The sequence below is a fragment of the Rhipicephalus microplus genome, chromosome 6 (genome assembly GCF_043290135.1).
Source record: "Rhipicephalus microplus isolate Deutch F79 chromosome 6, USDA_Rmic, whole genome shotgun sequence".
In the NCBI taxonomy this organism is placed as follows: domain Eukaryota; kingdom Metazoa; phylum Arthropoda; class Arachnida; order Ixodida; family Ixodidae; genus Rhipicephalus; species Rhipicephalus microplus.
This window is the reverse complement of record NC_134705.1, coordinates 119426817-119450128: the sequence shown is the minus strand read 5'-3', so window position 1 is coordinate 119450128 and position 23312 is coordinate 119426817. Positions and strand designations below refer to the sequence as shown.

The 23312-nt window shown below is 46.8% G+C and overlaps 1 protein-coding gene across 1 annotated transcript in view; it reads right to left on the bottom strand.

The window, feature by feature from the left end:
* The window catches only part of LOC142764906 (protein Skeletor, isoforms B/C-like), a 56428-nt gene extending 33917 nt beyond the window's left edge, over nucleotides 1-22511 (bottom strand). The window contains exons 1-4 of the mRNA XM_075865446.1: nucleotides 22364-22511; nucleotides 17981-18115; nucleotides 14019-14091; nucleotides 10020-10122 (exon numbers count right to left, since the gene is read on the bottom strand). Coding sequence (XP_075721561.1) covers nucleotides 10020-10122; nucleotides 14019-14091; nucleotides 17981-18115; nucleotides 22364-22415 — 363 coding nt within the window. The 5' untranslated portion in view covers nucleotides 22416-22511. The remainder of the gene's footprint in view (nucleotides 1-10019; nucleotides 10123-14018; nucleotides 14092-17980; nucleotides 18116-22363) is intronic.
* Between the last annotated feature and the right edge of the window lie 801 nt (nucleotides 22512-23312).

The window sequence follows — 23312 nt, the reverse complement described above, 5'->3', positions numbered from 1 at the left end:
GACTGCATGCTACGTTTATGATGCGCTGGCGGTCGTTTCGCTAGCTTCACGTATACCAAATTTGGTATTGGGTGACGCGAACGGACGGCATAGGTAAATGACACATCCAAACATGATAATCACGACATGCGTATCATGTCGTGGCAACAATTTGGCAACACGACTACATGCCACACTCATGATGCACTCGCGGCCATTTAGCTAGCTTCACATATGCCAAATTTGGTATTACGTGACGACAATGGATGACAAAGGTATGTTAGTGGAGCAAATATGATAATCGGGAAATGCGTGTCGTGTGAAAACATGAATACATGCCACAGTCCAGGCGCCAATATACGTCGACGTGACCCGGCGCACGTGCGCGCCGGCGTTACTTTCTTCGCGTCACGCTGGCGTTGCCACGCCAGGCACCGGTCCTGCCATATATGCGCAGACACGAGCTGCGTTGCTTTGACGCATGCGCGTTTCAGAGCGTGCGGCGTCCCTCCATCTCAAAAAAAGGCAGACGCAGTGCTGTCTAGGTAACGCATTGGCGCCAAATGCAGCATGTCGCATTTGGAGCCGGTTGCCATCGGGCCGCGCCCTCGGGCGCTGGTCACGCCTGTCGCGCTAGGCGTCAGACTATATAGTGCTCGCGTTTTGCTAACGTAGCGTCGCTGTGACCGTTACGTTGGAGTATATTGAGCCCTTCATAATGCACTCAAGGCCGTTTCGCTAGCTCCACACATACCGAATTTGATGTTACGTGACGCCAATGGATGACGAAGGTATATGACTGGTGCAAACATTATAACCATGAGACGCGTGTCATGAAATAATATAGAACATACCACGCTCATAGCGTTCTCGCGACCGCTTCGCTAGCTCCACATATACTAAATTTGGCATCACGTGCGGAGTCCTGGCAGCCAGATCTCGGCCCACGCGTCGCGCTGCACCTGCCCGAACCCCAACGGACAACGACCCGGAACTAGCCCAGGCACTTATGGACATGGATGACCAAGACATCGAAACCCAAGTGAGCTCTGCGGTGGACGCCAACGAAGATTTCCTTTCACCTGACGAGGTGCTATAAGGGGAATCTACTAGCGACGCCGAGAACAAGGAAAAAGACTCTGCGGAGGAACGGGACGACGAAGCCAAGAATGGTCAGTGGCAAGTAGCAATGTCATTGCGACAGCGAAAACGCGCCAGGAAACAAGAACGCGCAGCGAGTGATGACAGCGTTGCTCGAGGCGAAACTGAGAGCAACAGCTCCGGCGCTAGAACGCTTGCAGAAGAGCGACGCGGAAGAGCATCTGATAGGGGCCGACGACGAACGCGTGCGGCGCCACTGCCCAAAAACGATATGAAGATTATCATGCGGCCTTGACCCGGGTTAGTTGTGAAGGAACTGAAAGCATACCCGGTTGCGCGAGCGATAGAACATGCGAGCGGTGACCCGGAGGCCTGTAACAGCCACAAACTTCTGCTTCACCTTCGCAACGGATCAAACATAATTATTGCAAGAACTCCGAACGAAGATGTAGCAGAAAAGATCTTGAAGATAAAGACACTGGAGCTCAATGGCACGAACTATCCCGTAAAAACCTACATATCCACTCCTGCTGGAGGATACCTGAAAGGAGTGGTACACGGATTAGAACGCGAAACGCCAGATGCTGAACTCCTGAGCCCTCTCCGAGTGTGCACTCAAGGAGTGACAATTGTTCAAGCCCGCATGCTCGGACAGTCACAAACTGCAGTGATCACGTTCGATGGACCAATACTGCCGCGCTTCGTGTATTATTATGGTGGCGAAATGCCGTGCGTGCCTTATCAACCCACACGGCAGTACTGTAAACTCTGCAAGAGCCAGGGACATAGGACGGATGTTTGTCCCACACCAATGACAAAGGTGTGCAGCAACGGTCGCCTAAGAGACCCACCTGAGGACCACACTTGAGATCCGGAATGAGCCCTGTGCGGCGGGCGCCATCCCACGGCGGCATCGGAGTGCACCAAAAAACTCAAACGCGTCCCTCAAAAGGGCCGGACGCTGCTGTCGCACCAACACAGCACACCAAAAGCCGCTGGCATACTCAAGAGACGCTGGTTCAGCACGGACCGCGAGGTTTCTGCACCGCCAGGCGGGGCCCGTTCCAGTTCCCGATCCAGATCTCGATCTACCTCCCGATCCAGGTCCGGCTCTCGAGACTGCTCCAACTCCAGGAATGGTGGCCACAAGCAGGCCCAAGCAAAGCAACAACAGCACAAGGGCAAGAAGGCACAGAAAAAGGAAGCGAAGAACCAAGTGAGCTGGGCAGCAAAATCCTCCATACACTCACACCAAACACCACAACTCACGCGCTTAGAACGTGAGTTAGAGATAACGCGAGTGAGAATAGGTGACCTAGAACGCGAAAATAGGGAACTAAAAAGCAACAAACGCAGCACCCGCAACAAAACTCTATACCCGCCCAGAGTGGCCAGAAACTGCAGACGCAACCGAATGCAGGAGGTGACTCAATGATTACGTTTTCGATGCTGAAAGAAACATTAAAGGAAGTTATACCGACAGTTATAGAGCAAGTAATGATAAATGTAGATAGAAAACTCGAGATTATGGACACGAAAATCCAGGCACAACACGTCGAACTCACAAAAGCTTTGCGAAAGCATGCCACAGGCATCAACATCAGAGAAAGAGCGGAAAAAATGTACAACAGGCCCGGATTGTTGGTCATGAACCAGGAGACGCATAATGGCTAATCATCAAACGCAGCGGTCAGAAAAGTGCGAAATATGGCAGGGGAACTGCCGTGGTTTCCGGCGGAAAAGAGGGCAACTGTTGCAGCTGGTGGCGTCGCAACAAAAGCCACCTGCTGTCATAGCAGTCCAGGAAGCCAGAACACAATCAAAATTACGGGGCTAGGAAACTTATAGTACCGGGGATGCAGAATGGAAAGTTGCTACATTAGTCGATAACTCAATTACAGCAATATGTCATCAACCAATTAAAGAGGCGGATATCCCGCATATCATTACAGAAATAACCTACAAAGGGAGCCATGGAAAGAGCGCCTTCATACTTAATATCTATAGTCCCCCAAGACAAAAGAGAGCAACGTTTGACAAGCTCTTTCAAGAGACAGCAAAACTGGCGAAAGGGAATCCATTAATCATAGTTGGGGACTTTAATGCCAGGCATGCAAGCTGGGGATATAAAATGCAAGACACCAAAGGCAAGAATATCGCAAGACGAGTAGAGAAATTGGAAATGACTCTGTTAACTGACCCTGCAATACCAACGAGGATAGCCAACAGCGTATCCATGGACACAAGTCCGGACTTGACGATAGTACAAAACTGCCACAGCGTGGACTGGTACAACACCCTTGAAAACCTGGGCAGTGATCATTACATACTAAGCACCACAATCCACACAAGCCGAATCCGCAAACACATCGGCACAGCGAAAATTACAGACTCGCACGCATATAGAAAAGCGCTAAAAGCGCACGTGACCGCCATAGACGACTTGGACGAGTGGTGCAAAGTAATTCGAAATGAGAAGCAAATGTACACCGAAACCGTCGCCAAAACAGATGATACCCCTGAAGTAGACGCTCACCTTCTCCACCAGTGGGAAGCAAGAAGAAACCTCACTAATAGATGGAAAAGGCAAAAGCGAAATAAGAAACTCAAAGCGAAAATTGAAGAAATAACGCAGCAAGCCGAACCGTACGCTAATCAAATCGCGAAAGCCAACTGGGAACAATTTTGCGATTCACTGAATGGAACCCTAGGAACAGCAAAGACATGGAATATCCTAAGAGCCATGATTGACCCTCTGAAAACTAAACGTGAAGGACAAAAATCTCTAGAAATATTATTGCACGCATATCCAGGCACACGAGATGACCTCCTTCAAGACATCTATATTAAGTGTTTCGGCGCCCGAGCCTTCACAGCCTCTTACCAGGCTAAATACACTGGGCTCCCAAACTCGGAATTGGATGCACCTTTCACGCATGCCGAGGTCAGAGCGGCAATCGTCAGCATGAAACGCAACGCAGCGCTTGGGGCGGATCAAATCACCAATGCCATGATTCGCAACATGAATGACGAAGCCATAACAGCGCTTCTAAACTTCATTAAGAAACACTGGGTGAATGGCACTGAAAGCATGCTGTAATAATTATGATACCCAAACCAGGAAAGAAATTGGCAATAGAAAACCTCAGGCCAATCTCTCTTACCTCGTGCTTAGGCAAAGTGTTTGAGAGATTAATAAATACCAGACTTCAACGGCACCTTGAACAAAATAACTTGTTGCCAAACACCATGTTTGGTTTCCGCTCAAACCCTTCGACACAGGACATCCTTCTGCTTTTAAAGGAAGAAGTACTAACAAATGTTTCAAAAGCAGAAAAAACAATGTCACGGCCATCAACATAATTAAAGGCGCTTTCGACAACGTAAGCCATAAGGCCATATTAGATGGGCTAGCAGCGACAAACTGCGGTCAAAGGACGTACAAATATGTACATAACTTCCTTACTAAAAGAACCGCTGTTATCAGGTTAGGAGAAGACGAATCCAATGTCTTCCACCCACCGAGCAAAGGCACACCACAAGGCGCTGTGATCTCGCCTACGCTTTTCAACATAGCCATGATTGGTCTAGCCAAAAAACTGGAAGGTATTCCCGACATCCGACACTCTTTCTATGCGGATGACATCACAATAGGGACAACCAAGGGTAGCTTGGCAGAAAAAGAAGAGAGGATTCAACTGGCAGCTAAAACCATCGAAGATTACACTAAAAAAAGGGGACTTCAGTTCTCAGCAGACAAATCGAAACCCATTCGGTTCTCTAAAAGTAAAAAACAAAGGACAGACCCGAGCATCCGCCTTGAGGTCAAGCTAGACGGCAATATTATTCTAGAGAAAACAACCGTTAGAATCTTAGGGATGTGGTTACAGTCCAATCAGCGACGTCTCCACACACTGAATATGCTTAAACGAACAGCTTACCAATTGTTCGTATGATAGTTCGAATAACGAACAATCGTACTGGACTGAAAGAACGAGACGTGCTTCGTTTGGTAAAGAGCTTAGTCATCAGCAGGCTAACATACTCGCTACCCTACCACAACATGAATAGAGAGGAGAAAGAAAAAGCAGACAAAATAATAAAGATGGCGTATAAAGCGGCTCTGCGACTACCACAAAGCACTTCAACTGCGAAGCTATTAGCGCTCGGACTTCACAATAAATTTGATGAGTTGGCTGAGGCACAAGTAACCACCCAGATTAACCGCCTGCTACAGACGCCAACCGGCAGAAAACTTCTTCAGAGGATCGGCCTCGGAAAACAAGTACAGGCACATGGAAGAGCTAAGGAATTGTCCGTGCTCAGTCAGAGCCTGGTACAAAATATGCCCCCTACCGAAGAACATGGACCCAGTTTTACATGCTGGAAGATGTAAAGCAAGAGCCGCTTACATAGATAAAGAGACAAAATATTTGAATACGACGAGATTTACTGACGCTGCATCATATCAGGCAAATGCAAAGAACATGGTGGCCGTGGTCACAGACCGAAAAGGAAACGTCACAAGTTGTGCCTCCATAGCCCAAGCCTCTATCACAAAAGTGGAGGAGATAGCGATCGCGCTGGCAATCAAGGAGGGCAGGGAGCGAAAAGCCCCAATGACAATGATAACAGATTGGAAGGCTGCATGTAGAAATTACGAAAAAGGTAGAATATGTATGAAGGCCTTCCAAATTCTAACCAAAGCTCATAAGGACTTCCCAAATGAATACACCCAAACCATTATCTGTGCGCCAGGGCACGAGGGCGTCACCGGGAACCAGTTTGCGGATGAGGCGGCTCGAGGCTTCACAAATTACCGAGCTTCCTTGCACACTGCAATAAAGGATCCAACGCCCCGAGACCCTAACTTTGGTAAATTCTTCAGTATTACAGGGACAATAGAAAAGTGTATCCAGCACCGCATAAGAAACTCACAGCAATGGAATCGGTGGCATTATGCAGAATCCAAAAAAACACATACACGAACTTACACAGGCTGCATGTATTCTACCCCACAGCATACAAAGATATATGTCCGTGGTGTGGGGCCACACCAACTATGTTTCACATCACGTGGGAGTGTACGCATCACAATGAAGAACACCACAACATGAACAACACAGAGGAACAATGGGAGGCGCAGCTGTCCAGCTCGGCCATTGTTGATGAGCGCTGGCTGGTCTAACGAGTAGAGATGATGGCTAGGGCCAGCGGAGCCCTGGAATAGGGGCCCGACCATTTGGAATGCTCCGTGTTATGCGCAAATAAAGTTTTCTCTCTCTCTCTCTCTCTCTCTCTCTCAGGCATCTCATGATTATCATTTTTTCACCAGTCACATACCTTCGTCATCCATTGACGTCACGTAATACGGAATTTGGCATATGTGAAGCTAGCGAAACGGCCGTGAGCACATCATGAGTGTGGCATGTAGTCATGTTGTTACATAACACGCGTGTCGTGATTATCATGTTTGGATGTGTCATTTACATATGTCGTCCATTCGCGTCACATAATACCAAGTTTGGTACATGTGAAGCTAGTGAAACGACCGCGAGCGTATCATGAGGGTAGCTTGTAGTCATGTTGTTACATGACACGGGTCTCATGTTTATCATGTTTGCACCAGTATCATACCTTCGTCCTCCTTCATTCCGGTATTACGAAAATTGGTATAACTGAAGCTAGCGGTACGGCCACCAATGAATCATGAGCGTGGCATGTAGTCATGTTGTTACATGACACGAATCTCATGATTATCATGTTTGCACCAGTCACATACCTTCTTCATTTATTCACGTACCATATTACCAAGTTTGGTATATGTAAATCTAGCGAAATGGCCGCGAGCGCAACATAAGCGTAGCATGTAGTCATGTAGTTACATTACATGCATGTCATAATTTTTATGTTAAGGTCTGTCGCTCGTGTTCACCATCCAATCATGTCATACCATGCCAGTTTTGCAACATGCCTTGTGAACGAAACCACTAAAGAGCCGCAGGACCATGAAATGTAAATTATGACATTCATGAGATACATGTCTTGATAGTCATGTTATGACAAGTCAAATATGTTCCTCATACAGTCATCTTATGCCATACCTAGTTTGGTATCGATACCATTATTGAAACGGCCAGGAGAGCTAAAAGTCGTATGTGGCTAGATAGATAGATAGATAGATAGATAGATAGATAGATAGATAGATAGATAGATACGCTCAAAGTACCCGAAGTTCGCTAAGAAATACTTCGCATTTAAAATTGCGTCTGGAGAGAGTGAACAAAACGTTTATTTGATGTTCTGCGCAAGAAAATAGGTGAATGGTATTCTGGAGGCGCTGCGTTAGAGTGCCTCGAGTGTGCAGCGAAGTCGTCACGTCACACGTGAGACATGAGCACCATCTGGCAGTTATCTTGGAAAACGAAGCGCGCGCGCGGCGTGCGCGCCCATCTCGGAGGTGATAAGGTGCAGAACGCAAGTCGACGGGTTGGTGCCACCACCATGTCGTCTTAGCAAAGCGTTGGAAACACTTGCCTTTCGTGCAAGCGATGCCTGGTCAGTGCAGCATGATAAACGCTACGGTCCCTATAATTGCTTATATATGTCTTGTCCAGTGAAAGATATACGTAAAAAAATAACGGCATATTCACGGGGTGAATGATGATGAATGGGCGAAGCTCCGGAGGGATTCATCGGTAAACTGTGAATCTTCCGTGTAATTCGCCCAGTCGATCATCATGTAAAGACGTGAGAAACGCTGTGTCTGTATATACACAAATCCACTTTTATTTGTTCTTAGACGATGGATGGCTTGCGATGTCCATTGCCTCGCGCGCTCGCACATCGGGATTCTGTCTGCGAGCGCGCGCTGCTGCCGCCTTGCGCTCTCTCCGCTGTGCAGCCTTATCCATCCGGCGACTCCGATTGATTGATTGATTTGTGGGGTTTAACGTCCCAAAACCACCATATGATTATGAGAGACGCCGTAGTGGAGGGCTCCGGAAATTTCGACCACCTGGGGTTCATTAACGTGCGCCCAAATCTGAGCACACGGGCCTACAACATTTCCGCCTCCATCGGAAATGCAGCCGCCGCAGCCGGGAATCGAACCCGCAACCTGCGGGTCAGCAGCCGAGTACCTTAGCCACTAGACCACCGCGGCGGGGCTCCGGCGACTCCGAGCGCGCGCCAACAGCGAATGGATTTTATTACAACGCTCCCCCTAGCGTATGTCGCCGCACTAAATGGAACGATTGCCTTCAACCAATGACACGCGCCATATGTGACATCATTCCTATTTTATAAGATCTCGCGTCTTTCATCAACTACAAGTACCGCTTTCTAGTTTATAACATCTTGCATCTTTTCATCATCAGCTACAAGTACCACCATCTAGTAAACACTACAAGTACTAAACGAGAGGTGGCTACATACAGGAGACGGTACCGCCATCTAGTGAACACTGCAAGAACTAAACTAGAGGTGGCTACATACAGGGGACGGTACCGCCATCTAGTGAACACTGCAAGAACTAAACTAGAGGTGGCTACATACAGGCTACAGGGGACGCACAGCCCACGCCCTAAGGCGCTTCGCCCCTAAAATATTGACGTGTTGCTATGGTGCCTCAGACATGCGCAATAATTGCTTTTTCAATCGCACAAGTATGAACTCTGAACCTTGAGCAATATTGGTGGGCGCTGCGGATGGGGTCAGTCGTTTAAGGTATTGGCTGGTCACTACGGGGTCATTTAGGGTGCCGTTAAGGTTGGAAAAACATACAAATGTACAGATAGAGAGACCAAATTTTAGGAACGAGACTCCTTATAGCGGCACCTGTTTGTCCCTCATAGCCGTTGTAGTGTGTAACAAGTATAACATTTTGACTTTCAAGGTGGTGCCGGTGAGAGATTTCTTCTGTGCGTTGTTGAAAAATAAATGATAGTGTTCAATGTACATGCCAATGGCTGCTAATGGGGAATGAGAGACAGGAGCATTCGGCTTTTAGTCAACGCGCACGCTGCGATCCCCATTAGCAGCCATTGGCATGTACATTGAGCACCATCGGACAAGAAAGGGTTGCTACATTATATTCGCTGGGTGTAACCTCCTTAGTTTTAGAAAGGTTTAGCGAGCGTTGGGCTGCAGTGCCATGAATACAGTGAACTAGTATATACCTTGAACTCGAGGTGGTTAAAGGTGGGAAGTAGACCCGAAGCGCAAGCCGTAAGAAAGTGTGCGTGTGCCACGTCTCGTTTAGTCCTTGGAATGTCCACTGGACGGCGGTGCTTCTATATGGGTAATATATGATGAAAAGATGCGAGATGGTGGTACTTTGAGTGTTGAATAGATGGACGAACAGACACACAGACAGATGCATGGATGGACGCATGAACGGACGCAGGGGCGGATGCATGGACGAACGCAGGGACAGACGCACGGACAGACGCACGCGTGGACGGCCAGATGGACGCATGGACGGTCACACAGAAGGACGCATGGACGGACGGAAGCAAGAACGAATGAACGGACGGATTCTTCGCCCCACTTTCCGTCATTCACTCCATGGATATGCTGCCATTTTTTTAGCGTCCAAGGTCCCCTAGAAAGACTATCGTCTTTAATAGTTGCGTCGTTGGCAGTCAACCCTATACGCGCCTCGCTCCGCAAAGTGTGTCGCCAAACGACTTGTCCACAGAACGTACGCAATAGAGATGTCTAACGGTGAGCTTTTTATACACACCATATACTGTTAGCAGTTCCATGGCCTCCGAGAAGGCGGGCGCGCCGCGTCGCGCACCCGCCATTTCGGAAGCCATGGCAGTACTCATAGCGCGATGACTTCAGAGTGTTTGTGCTTACGTTCACTCCAGTTCGCGACTCATTTGCCCACAAAAAAGTGAACCACGGCACGACTCCGTATCTGCAGTGCTTACCTTTGCCACTGTGCAATAAATGCCGAAGGACTTGTACTCGGTGACCTTCTTGGTCAAAGTCAGGTGTACTGTTTCACCGGTGTATTTTTTCAGTTTTTCGGTCCTGTAAGAGTACACATTGCGAATGGTTACACTCAGTCACGTGGTTTGAACGGTGAAAGATGCAAGCAGCCGAATCGTAAAAGATTGAGTTTTGATTAATATGTGGGGTTTAACGTGCCAAAACCACCATATGATTATGAGAGACGCCAAAGCGGAGAGCTCCGGAACTTTCAACTACCTGGGGTTCTTTAACGTGCACCCAAACCTGAAAAAAATGAACTTTCGTTCAACGTTTACCCGACAAAACAATATTGATAAGTAATATTTGACGACACAGACGTAAGTTTGCTAATGGACTGGTATTTAGGCATCGCACTGATGACGTCAGTGTGGCATATTCATGTGGCTGTTGACCTGCGTCAGTGTGACAACGAGGCTGCTGTGACACATGTCAAAGGACATTTTAACACTAAAGTGTTTCATGTCTACCACGACTTCGCTGATGTATTTTTGTCCCAGCTACCACGTAGAGCCCGCATGTGATGCATGCAGTGACGCGAATGTGACATCAGAGTCATTATGTCCCACCATGTTGGTAACCCAACATAAAGGATTTCAGTGACGTCAGCATAAGTCCTCTACACTCGCTATAAACGCCTGCGGTCTCGTCAAAAATTCACTCTAGTGTAAGACGCACCATCTCTTATGCATATGTCATGGAGCGTTGTAGATTTACTGCCAGAATCGAACTATAACAATAGAAAACACAGCAGAAATTCACGATACACTTGTGCACTGCTTGCGATGAACAATACTGTGTGCTTTCGCAAGTGAAACCAGGTTACAGCGAAAAAGAGAGATAACACACATGTGTCAGCGTACCAGCAACCACAGAGTTTCTCGCTATAGTAGCTAAAAGAAAATCTTGCGCCACCATCTGCAAAGTTTCGGAGGGATTCCACGATGGCAATGATGGTATATTACGCCAGGATGCATGTGTTGAGAAATAAAGCTTCTCCAAAAAAGCTGTATGTATGCATGTCTGTATGTACACAAATACATACATACATGCATGCAGGCAGGCAGACATACATACATACATACATACATACATACATACATACATACATACATACATACATACATACATACATACATACATACATACATACATACATACATACATACATACATACATACATACATACATACATACATACATACATACATACATACATACATACATACATACATACATACATACATACATACATACATACATACATACATACATACATACATACATGCAGGCAGGCAGGCAGGCAGGCAGGCAGGCAGGCAGGCAGGCAGACAGACAGACCAACGGTTGTTTCGCCCCACTCTTCATCATTCACTCCGTGGATATGCCGTGTTTTTGTTTTTTGATAAGCCGAGCAGCGAGGAATCCGAGGTTGAATTCGACAGCTCGAATTTTATTTCGGAGAGCAGTAAAGGACGAGGATCGACCCAGGACCAGGCAGTACTCGTGGGTGAGCGCAGTTTCGCATTCGTTTTTTCTAGCGAGTAGCTAAACAGACTGGCTGCTTAATCACTTCGTTTTAAATTTATTTGACAGAGTTTCAACGAGCGTTTAGAGAATAGAATATTCATGAGCTTATTCGTCTTAATGACCCCATGGCAGCCCACAATGCTCCTCTATTCACGTGGGCCAGGGGCCAGAAAAAGTAGACAGGTGTAAGAATTAAGAGCTCTGTAATGGGCAGAAGTAAACCGAGCTGAAAACACTTTCTTTGCGGCAAATGTCAAAAGCGATGGTGTTTTACTGATGCGCGCAGAACTGTTTGTTTCAGCGACACAAACGCTTGGTGAATGACCACTGCATTTGCTTTGAAACACATACAAAAGGTGTTGCAGATATGTGTACCAAACTTTTCAAAACCAGAAATAAGGGGATTAGGCATGTTTTGTACACCTTTGAATTTTGTTTGTATTGTAGTGTCTTTTCTCAAATATTGATCTTTTTCCCAACTTTTTATTGTTGCCATGGCAGCAAGTATTCAATTAAAAATTTTCACTCTTAATGAGTACATTATTAATGTCCATTTCATTTTGATATACTACTTCGTTAGCTTTAGTTTACGAAACAGAAATATAGTGCTAGGACTTGGTTTATTAAAAAAAACAGAACAAAATTTGGGACAGCAATTCCCATGGCCTTTTTTTTAGGTTATCTCGGAACAAAACCAGCTGGTCAAATTTCCCAGGATCTTCAGCTACGGCGTACCTCATATCGTGGTTCAGGGACCTTAAACCCTTCGAAATAAGAATGAATTCACACGCTCTGCTTAATTCTCCGATACTTCTAAACAGGGTTGTCAAACTCGCCGGCGAGCCGCATGCAGCAACGCAATTTAGCCCCGCAAGGGCCGGGCCAGGAAAGCAAGCAAAGATAAAAGTGGGAGGTGGGGAGTGGCAGAGGTTAGGTTGTCGTAATTGTCAGCTAAGGTTACCTTTTGCAAGAAAATCTTTTTGTTTGTCATATCTGATATACAGCTAATTTCTGAAAATTTGGCGTACAGCATTGCAACGTGTGAATACCTACCGTAATGACCTGGACGCCGATTCTAAAATACAGTTTTTGTTTGAAGGGCATGTTTCAACACAATGTGGGGCCCCATTGCAACAATCTAGTGGCTAAGGTACTCGGCTGCTGACCCGCAGGTCGTGGGATGGAATTTCGGCTACAGCGGCTGCATATTGGATTGAGGCGAAAATGGTGTAGGCTCGTGAGCTCAGATTTGGCGCATGTTAAAGAACCCCATGTGGCCGAAAATCCGGAACCCTCCACTACACTACCTCTCATAAGAGATGTTGTAGTGGTTCTGACACCGTAAACTCTATTCATTATTATTATTATTATTATTATTATTATTATTATTATTATTATTTATTATTATTATTATTATTATTATTATTATTATTATTATTATTATTATTATTATTATTATTATTATTATTATTATTATTATTATTATTATTATTATTATTATTAAATCATGAAGGCAGCATGGAAATCCCCATGAAAACAAATATTAATTATTATCTAAAGTTTAACGTCCCAGAACCGTGATACGATTATGAAAAACGCCGTAGTGACGGGTTCCGGAAATCTTAGCCTGCTGCATCTGAATCTGTTTACACGGGCCTTACACATCTTTGTTTCCATCGAAAATGCAATCGCTGCAGCAGGGAATTGATCCCATGACCTTCAGGTTAGCAGTCGACGAAAGTAGCCTCTAGAGCACCACGGTGGAACCCCCTCAACCATACTTTCTAAAAAAAGAATTGAAAACCATACAGGACGAAGATGATAATGCACGGACCACAAGCCGCAAATGAAAAGCCCGCGGGGCTGGCGTTTCAGACCCTGCTCTAAAAATTTGAGAAGCAGGAGAGGAAGCAGGCGTGCATAGAAAGAAACCGTATGCTATAAAGAGGATGTGCCGAATGGTGTCCGCGGAGGACCACCGAATGTTGTGCTTACTTCAATCGACGAAGTCGAAGCAGAGCAAGGTTTAGCAGGAGGGTAACCTTTAGTGTCCGATAGTTTTCTCGATACGCGGTGATTTCATTCAAGCTCTGACGGGAATGATACACTGCAATTGTATCGATACATGTGTGCAAAATTCCCCTTCAGGGGGAGGGGGTGAAGGTTTGTCGTAGCCCATTCCTCATATTTAGTAAATGTGACACACTTTGTGCCCCCTTCCCTATCTTTCAGGTGAATCAAATTGGGGTGGGTCCACTGGCTACCCCTCGTGCGCACGCTTGCAGCCTAGAAGCTTGTATGCTTTCAAAAAACTATTTCTGGGACACCCAAAGAACGTCTTGAGGCAGAAAAAAAAAACGCGAAAATGAATGCTTTTACGGGCCCAAACTATTCCACCACATACGTACTTTCCATGTTCGTCGGGAATCAGGTCGCCCGAGTCGGTGAGTTTATCTGTCTTGTCGGCCATGAACCTTCCCCCTGCGTGCAAGTGATACAGCACAATGTGAATAGTCCGCGACGGAAGTCATCTGTAGCATACCACACGTGCTCAGCTTAGTGTCTTGTCAGCTGCAGGCTGAGCTCGGAACTTGCGTTACTCAATCCGTGAACAGTCCTTCATGGGACCACAGGAAGAGATAAACACCCGCCCATCGTGTGCTGTATTAGTCGTTTTCCGATTACCCTCCACCACCTCTCCCCACATGTCTAATACCTTGCTCAGATGTGTAGCCTAAACCACAGTTACGTGTGTAACCGCGGTTTGATTATGTGAAACCCTCGTTACACAGGCAGCCTAAACCACAGTTAACGTAACTGTGGCTGTGTTTAACCGCAGTTCCATTTCTGTTACACGGCACGCGAAACAGCGGTTATACCTCTATACACGGTTGTACGGGACCGAGCTTGGCAACCCAGGTTTGGTGGTTAACGTACGCGAACCACGGTTACACATAACCACGGACGCTAACTACAGTTTAGGCTGCCGTGTAACAAGGGTCCTTGTTGCACATAAAAGGCGAGGGCCAGCAATATGGATGTTCAATTAGGTGTCCCCTTTAACAGTGGACCATACTGTGCATTTAGCAAATATATGCATCTTCGGAGTGAATTGCGCTACGTGAGGTGGAAGTTCGGCGTTCAACTCGGCTCGTATGTGTAATTTCTTTACAAAGGCAGCCTAAAGGGCTGTTAACGTACCCGTGATTATGTGAAACCGCGGATCGCCTATATCGTCACATAAATCTCTCTCCAGAAGTGACCAGGCTTTGAGGCGCAGACTTCAAACGGCCACAGTAACGACTCCTTTTCTTCTCTCTCTTTTTACACATGGTGAAACCTCGCCTCATTGCAACTTATGTCCTAGCACCAGAGCCGACTTCCAGCACATATTTCTGAATTGTCCACACAAACCCAAGCCTCTGTGGCAAGGGTCAGAACACCAGGAGCGATGGGAGGCTGCTCTGCGCAGCTCGCAACCGGGTTTACAGCTCCGGACAGTGAGCTGGGCCAGAAGGGTCGCCGAAGCACAGCAGTGTCCGGCCACCTAGAGCGGTCCGAGGGCTCGTCGTCATCCTGATTCCACTTCCCCAACCACACCCCCCTTCAAATGATTCCTTCGTGAATCAATAAAGTTGATTACCTACCTACCTATGTTACATCGTGCGCAACACCGTGTTTTGACCGCCAAGCGCGGTTGTAGGAAACCGAGTTTGGCGACCCCGACATGGCGGTTATAAGCGATGACATAGCCTCCTAGATTTCCCTTGCCTGCCCGATGAGCGTGAAACGCCGGTCATCTATGGCGGCGCTGCATACGTAGGAGTAAGGGTCTTTGTACATGGCCTTTGAGATCGGCTATTTTTGGCGTTTGCTACAAATTTCAAAGGCTTTACAAGTGACCGCCAATAATCTGGCAGGCAAGGCCGATGAAATGGCGGCGTCCGTAAATGACGGGTGGATGCCGGCGAGCACGCGTGAAAAACGAACGAACTGGACGTCATGAATTACGAAACGCCTGACTAGGCTATGGGGAAGTCGTTTGCGTTATCGGCAAATCCCTATGTGGTGATAAGGTGTATGTGTAAATAAAAGCCGAGTTGAACACCGAATTGCCGCCTGACGTAGAGCGGTTTACCCCAGAGATGCATATATTCGAATAAATGTACAGTATTGTCCACTATCAAGGGCACACTCGAAAGAGCACCAGCAAGATTGTGGACCCTCTAACAGCAAAGTGGATAAGGGAACAATTGTTCTGCACGTCACTGGTCTATCAAGAAGAGTCAGAACTGTCAACAACTAGTATACAACATATGCAAGTCAAACCTGCTATGCGTCTGTAAGATAGAAAAATCTAAACATCCGTGCATGCAGTTCCCTTTCAACGGTGCACCAGTCGTACTTATGTAGAACATTTCGTAAAAAATAAGTGACATACTGGCGAACAACCGTTGATTCTCTGCTGATAAGTACGTCAGTGTGTTGCATGCAAGGTGGCGTTGGCCGCCTTGAACGCTGTGAAAACATCGGCGAACCTTTGTTGGTGGTAACTGCTGTTCAACGCGGTGAACCACGGTTGGTCGTAACCCCGGTTAACCTGCCTGTCTAACAAGGGTATAACTAGATGCATGAATGCGCACAATAACAGATATCCAAGGTAGTTTGCAGGTATAGCAATGTTATAAAGACAGGGCGTTCAAACAGCGACATGACAGAGAAATCAAGACACCGCATTATTTTTGACAGAAATGCAGTAGCATTTCTGTTTTTTTTGCCACCCGCGATCCTACCCCTATAAAACGGGGGTGGAATCCTTCAGGACCCCAATAAAAGTTTTTCATCCATCCAACCCGTCGAAGCTCGCCACTTTGTCACAACCAGTGAGAATGCTACACAGTGGTGTCGCTGGTGTATCTTTGGGAGAAGCATAGCTACGCCATAGCGACACGTGCGCAAAAGTGTGAGATGGCCCGCCTCCTCTGCCGCGCGGCTACCCAAAGGAGATGTGCGGTCTGAAGTTGTGCGCGCAGTCGCCGGTACAAAAAACTCGATCGCTTTTCCGCTTTGCCAGTACGCGTTTAGTGTTAACGAGCCTATGATATCTGCTTCAGTCGAAACCACCGGCAGCTCGAGCACGCGTTCACTCACGTATGGAACACGTGATGCACACTGTGATGTCGTTGGTCTCAACTTTATACCGAACATGATGGCTGGGGAGCCACCGACGGCAAAATGCACATCGAGCGCCCATGTTTGTTTATTTAAAAACTACCTGCGTTGCATGGATATATTGTCATGGGTAAGAAGCTATGCACCACGACACAGGCGCTGAGATGACATTCAGTGGAGCAACACGAAAACGCTGTTCTTGGTTGGACTCTCGAGTTGCCCTGTTGGCCTGCAACCCTGTGCGGTCTGTATAGTGTTTGCTAGATTAGCTCTAACAGAACAAGTTCTCCCCGTAAAAATATTACCGCAGGGTAGACGGTTTGAGCACCAAGTGTTAATCTTTTACAGCAGCAGTAATGAAACACCACAAGCTTAACCCCAACATAACCAAGGGGAAAGAGGCAATAGGTTAGCCTTCTTAATGTAACAGACAGTTCAGACGAAGCTACAGGACTGACTGCTATCGCAATAAAACCAAATTAACGGGCTTACATTTAAACCAAAGCGCGAAACCACAGTTAATATGCGAGACCCAGCAGCGGTGATTTTATATGTGGTATCTTCCGGTGGTAGTAGTTTGCTACGTCGCAAGATTGCGTGGTTCTTTATCTTTCTTGGGATACTTTAACGCTAAACTCTTGATCTGTTGGCCAACACCAGCGGCAAGGAAACACATGAGGTCAACCCCAACGTAACTGTTGGAGTCTTTTAAACTTATGAGCCATCTGAGCCATCTTATCATGGTCTGTTGCCTTCTTTTACACTTGTGAACATTTTCATTCAACAGGAAAATATTAAGCATATTTGAGATGCCGCACAAAGACGTAAGACTTATGCACTGCATCTAAAATGCATAGACGCGTAATTTTAGATACGGAAGTTCCAATTACGCTGCGCTGACAATCGGCGACGCAATGAACGAAAAAGGCAGGCGTTTCCTGCGCTTCTCAAAAGAATTCAGGTGCTTTCACGAAAAGACCTGCTGCTGCCAGTTACCAGTGGCTACGCGCTCTAAATAAACTTTAGCTTCTTCACCGTATTGCCAGATGGCGCCATGTCTCATGCAGCACCCCCAGACAGAAATCTTTCGATGTCCTTTGCAACGCAACACTAAGATACGTGGCAATTTTTTTTCGACGGGCCTCTTGATGGGAGGCGTGCCCACATTTTCGCCCAGTACAAAGGAGCGGGTGCCTACCTGGTCCTGTACCGTCGTATGTCAGGTCCGATATAATGATGCTCATCTCAGTGGCGGCGAACACATTGCCCGAGACACCGTGCTTAAACGTCGTAATTGCGCCGATGGACGGGCCGTAGTAGACTGCCGTAATGCCTGCGAATATAAGGTAAAAGATAAAACCCACAACCAAATAGAACAGGCTTCACCAATTGTTCTCACAAAACGAGATGGCTAACGTGAAATGTGCTTTAGGTAAAAGCAGGAGAACTCGCAGCAGTGTAACAACTGAAAATGCAAAGAAATATAATACAAACTGCACATTATTATTATTAATAATATTATCAGGGCTAAAACGTTCGAAAACCACGAATATGAGACAATAACTTTAATTATTAGAGTTTTACATCCTAAAACACCCATATGATAATGAGAGACGCTGTAGTGGAGGTGTCCGAAAATTTCGATCGCCCGGCGTTCTTTTGATGTGCGCCTAACTTGTAAGCACACGGGCCTCAAGCATTTAGTTCGCCATCCAAACTGTGGCCACCGCCACCTAGAGTCGATCCCGCTACCTGCGGCTCAGCAGCCGACCATCGTAACCACTGGACCACAATGGCGGGTCATGATTCAAAGGTGAGACTGCCGTGAAGCAGGCCAATTTCTTGGCTGTAAGATTAACCTGACCAATCGTAGACGGTACAAATGCAGCTGTTCTAATGAGGGTATATAGCGGATAAGGTTGTGTAAAATACTGTTAATACTACTAACCAAGCAATGGTGAAACTAGCTAGGTTCTGGAGCGCATTACAATCGTTACGCTGCTTGGCTGCCGACTCATGTTGCGGCTTAAATGCCGGCCTAGTCGATTGAATTTCCATGGTAGCGAACTGCTACATACCCGTGAAGTGTGCGATGTCACTGCGCTTCAAAAAATACATGTATATCCATGAAGTAAATCATGATGAGTGGGTGAAGCTCCGGTGGAAATTTGATAAACCGTGAATAATCCGTACATTTTGCCTCTCAGTCATCATACAAGGACGTGACACAGAAACACGAACCTGCTTGTCTCCGAGTTTCTGTCTTACTTTGACATCGCGGGCTCTAAGCTCCGGGTCCGCGTCTCTTTGCGCCTGTTTCGCTTCGGCTGCGCGGGCCTTGGCCGCCTCTGGATCGGTGGTGGCTTGGGCCTGCTGCCGGGGCTAAAGTCTTGCTCCGGCCTTACGGGCCCTCAGCTTCGGGTCTGCTTCTCGACGAGCCCGTGTACCTTCCGTTTCGCGAGCTCTCACTGCAGAGTCTTGACGGTGAGCCCGCGCTGCAACCGCTTTGGCGAGCCCTCTACTTCACCACCACCTCGTCTTTCATTGGTGTTCATAACGAAAGCAAGTGCCAACAGTGCGGCGCCTTGAGCAGAGGCATGCCTTCTAGTCAGTGCTTTTGAAATCACCGGAGAGAGCACGGTTGCGCCTTTAGCGGGAGCAATGAGAACTATAGCGGCTACGGCGTTAACGGGAGACATGTCCCCACCGAAAATCCTTGTCCCTAAAACACCAGTTGGTCAAAAGCGCCTGAGCTCTGCACCATGACGTGCCTTATAAAATATCATATCGCAGTTCTGGTACGTAAAACACCGTGTATTGTCATTAATTTATATGTGGAAGTGAGCACTGCAAGATCAGAGCAATTCTTACTCTCGCCGGAGTTCTTTTACTCCGAGGGGGAGTAGTGCAGAGTTAGCCATAGAAAATACTATTTTCTTGAAGGCAGAGTAAAAAATAGTTCGAAATTTCTGCTACTCAGCTGAAGCTCCTAATGCCTAGAACTACCGCGCCGACGTAGCATGAACCAGTCGTAATCTTCGTATTAGGCAGATTGAGTCAAGACACGCTTAGAATCTGGCTGGCGACGCACAGCGATATATTATTGTCTCGTAATTTCAAGCCTTTGAGCGTAATCTCCACAGATCACGCTTAAGTACCAGTTAATAAAAACTTTTTCAGTGTTAAGTAAACAAAGTTCTGGAAATTGTCTACTTTTGGTTTCTGAAACAACAAAAGAGGCAGCGTTGAAGCATAGAATAGCGACAACATCTAGCGCCTCGTCTGAACATGGAGTTTGGGACTCGACGTAACCGCCATTGCAGTATACTCTAAAAACATTAGTTGAATTTAAAGAAAGAGGAAATTCGTGAAAAAAAAGCGTATGTCCACAGAATTCGAATCCAATAACTTCGCTAATCTCCGTCACCTACTCTACACTACTGCACGCTGCTGTTTTTTTTTTTAATTTCTTACACTACGCCACGCTGCAAGAAGCGCCCTCTTTGAAAAACAGAGCAAACCATTCGGTTTCATTTTTCTGGGTCGCATACTGAAGACAGATGTGATCTTCCTGTCGAAATTGATTCCGTATCTGCATAAGGCATACCTCAGCGCTGCCGACCACGAAAGACTCCGAATGACGAGTCTCACGGAAGCGGCGATATATGCCAGTACAGTGGTCGTGTGAGTTTATTGATGGTATAGCTTAGCAAGATGTTTTCTTGAGCAAGTTTATTTATGACCCGCGAAGAAAAACTAGCAGTTCCATCTAAGAATACAATTCATGAGAGAAACTCCTTTGAAATGGGACGCAAATCACTATGCGACTGATATCCCTGCTGGCTTTCATGAAGCTCCCAGGGTAGCGTGGGGAGCGGGTGCGGAGAGCGCTGACTGCGCTCGGTGGCGGGTACGATTGAGCGAGTGTGTGTGTGGCGTGCTATGCGCAGCGCGAGCGCGCACCTGTAACTTTGATCGGCACGCTTGCCCGGCGATGGTGGGGTGTGGACCTAAGGAATTTCCCTCTTGAAAATTATTGTAGCGGGAAGCAACACGCGGAGGGAGTGACGGTACTGGCGCTAACTTCCGAGTGTCTTTATTGAAGAAACTTACGTACAGCCAGTCAGCACGTTTAACACGAATGCTTCGCCACGTGTCCTGCAGCAGTTTGATCGAAGCTGACACCACGTACATTCGGGTTCTCTTGCCAAGATGCTAACCATGCATGCCGACATACTATCCAAGCCTACCGAGGTATTGTCTCGGTAAAAGTGCCCAGCACTTCGAGGCTAGTATCAATCAAACTAGCCCTGGCCACGCATCAAAGTGTTCGTGTTAAAGGTGCCGACGGCCGTACATGTGTACACAGCACAGAAGCAGCAAGGATCGTGACCTTCATGATGATGTCAAGAAGTAAGAGTTAGCAGGAAATCATGTCTATATACATTGCGTCGAAAGACCGCGATGTGATTTAGGTGGTTGAACGCATATTTAATGAATTACAAATTAGGAACTGCTAGAAAAATGAAAAACGAATAAAAAAAATTTAACGAAGATGTTTGCAAATTTTAAGGTGATCACAATGGTTTTACTTGAACAGAAAGGGAATGAAAAGTATTGTTTTTTTTATCTAAGCGGCACATCAGTATAGATGGCAGGCAAAGTATGCTGCGCATAAGCAAACAACAACAACAACAAAAAACATTTTTCTTCTCTTAAGCAGTAGTAGCTGTACCTATGAAGCCAAAATTTCAACCAGAAAACGGCAACAACATTCAAAGGTGAGTAAAAAAATGCAACAAAAAGAACAGCGAATAGGAGCCGCCAATAACAGTTAAAGCTGAGTGGCAGAAGCAGACAAAGCAAAAACATAGGCGGCTCTCACCTCTGTGTCGACTGTCTCAGCTTCTGTCTCACTTTTTCCTTTGTCCTTGTTTTAGTGGATTTTTTTTCGTGTTGAGGTAGGTACCTCGATGATGAATAACGTTCCGAAACACTATTCGCGAGATTGTTTGCTTAGGGTCATCCTATTTGGGAGGGTCCATCATTCTCAAAATCCTCTGACTGCAATCGCTTCCCGGGCCCTTGCGACCAGTGCTCGTTGGTCTTCTATATAGTTACCGTGTGATGACCTCTCATGTTTCGGCTAGAAGGTTTGTACGCACGTTCGTTGCGGGCTTGGCATGGGCGTGCACCCGCGGGGGGGGGGGGCGGAGGGAGAAAGAGGGGGGTGCATTGTGAGCACCATACACCGTAATAGTAGGGAGGGGGATGCTGCGACTCGGAAGGAGGGAGGTGGTGCAAGGTGCAAAGTTCGCTCCATACATTGACAGAATAGGGACGGGGGGGGGGGCATGCAACGAACCCTTGCCCCCTCCCCCATCTTTTTGTTTTGCCATTTTAGTGGTGCCGCGGGCCCTCGAGTATTAACTGTGCCAGATTGTGTCTGGCACGGCTGGTTGCCCTTAACCTGTTTCTCACGCAGCTGCGGAGTATTTTGGCGTACGACTTGATGCTATCCCCATTACAGTTAACTGCGATCCACGGGAGAAAGCGTGAACGTAACATTGAAAAATGCCACCTTGCATGTCGATGAACGCCAGTAGAAGCGCGGAAACCAAGTGACGAACCATGCTTCAGCGCAGCGTCGATGTCGAGGAGTTGGATGCACGAAAGCTGAAGAATATTCAATGAACGCTTTTAACAACGTTCCAAAGCCTCCGAGTGAGCGTTTCTCTTTCTCTTCTTCTGTGTTACGAGTGCACGCGCACAAATCAAAGCACGGCCTTTCTCAGTGCATGAGAAACGGTGATGATGACGATGATGACGAGTCTGAGAGAGCCTCACCTGTGCACCGCTATCATGGAGGAACGAATATTTCTTGCTCCATGACGGCGGTCAATCGGCAACGCCACCACAAGGAAAGGCACTGGGAAGGGCTTCTTAACTCATGTGGTAGCTCTTGGCCAGTCCCACATTGGCAGTGTGTGCCACTGTTTCAAGGATTCATACTCTGATGTACTACAACTGTCTCTGTGCGAGCTCCACACGCATTAGTGGCCCTGTTATGTATAGGTCACAGCGTAAAAAAACTATAGACCATCTTCCCGAAGCTGCTTCGCAACCCTTATGGGGTGCGAAGGAGCAGTGGTGCGCTCGGCGTTGACACGGCTTAAGCTTTTTAATGTGCGGAGGGAGCCCTTAAGGGGGGCGTCGTCTGCTGTCGTGTTGCCGTCGTCGGTTGGCGCAACGCTTAATGTGTAGCATAGTGGCTTGTGCTCACGCCAAGGAGAAGTATCTGTCCTCTCGTACTTTGAGTGCCTTGGTGATGATCACTTAGTGTAACAAAGAGAAAAATGACTTAAAGATGAAAAAAAATGAAGAAAGCCGTCATAAAATAGAAAGAGAAAGAAAACGAAATGGATAAAAAATAGACAGAATGAGATAGAAAAAGAGATAAAGAGAGATGAATAAATGAATATAAATAATAATAGCGAAAATAAACAGAAAACCGAATTAAGAGCAACAAA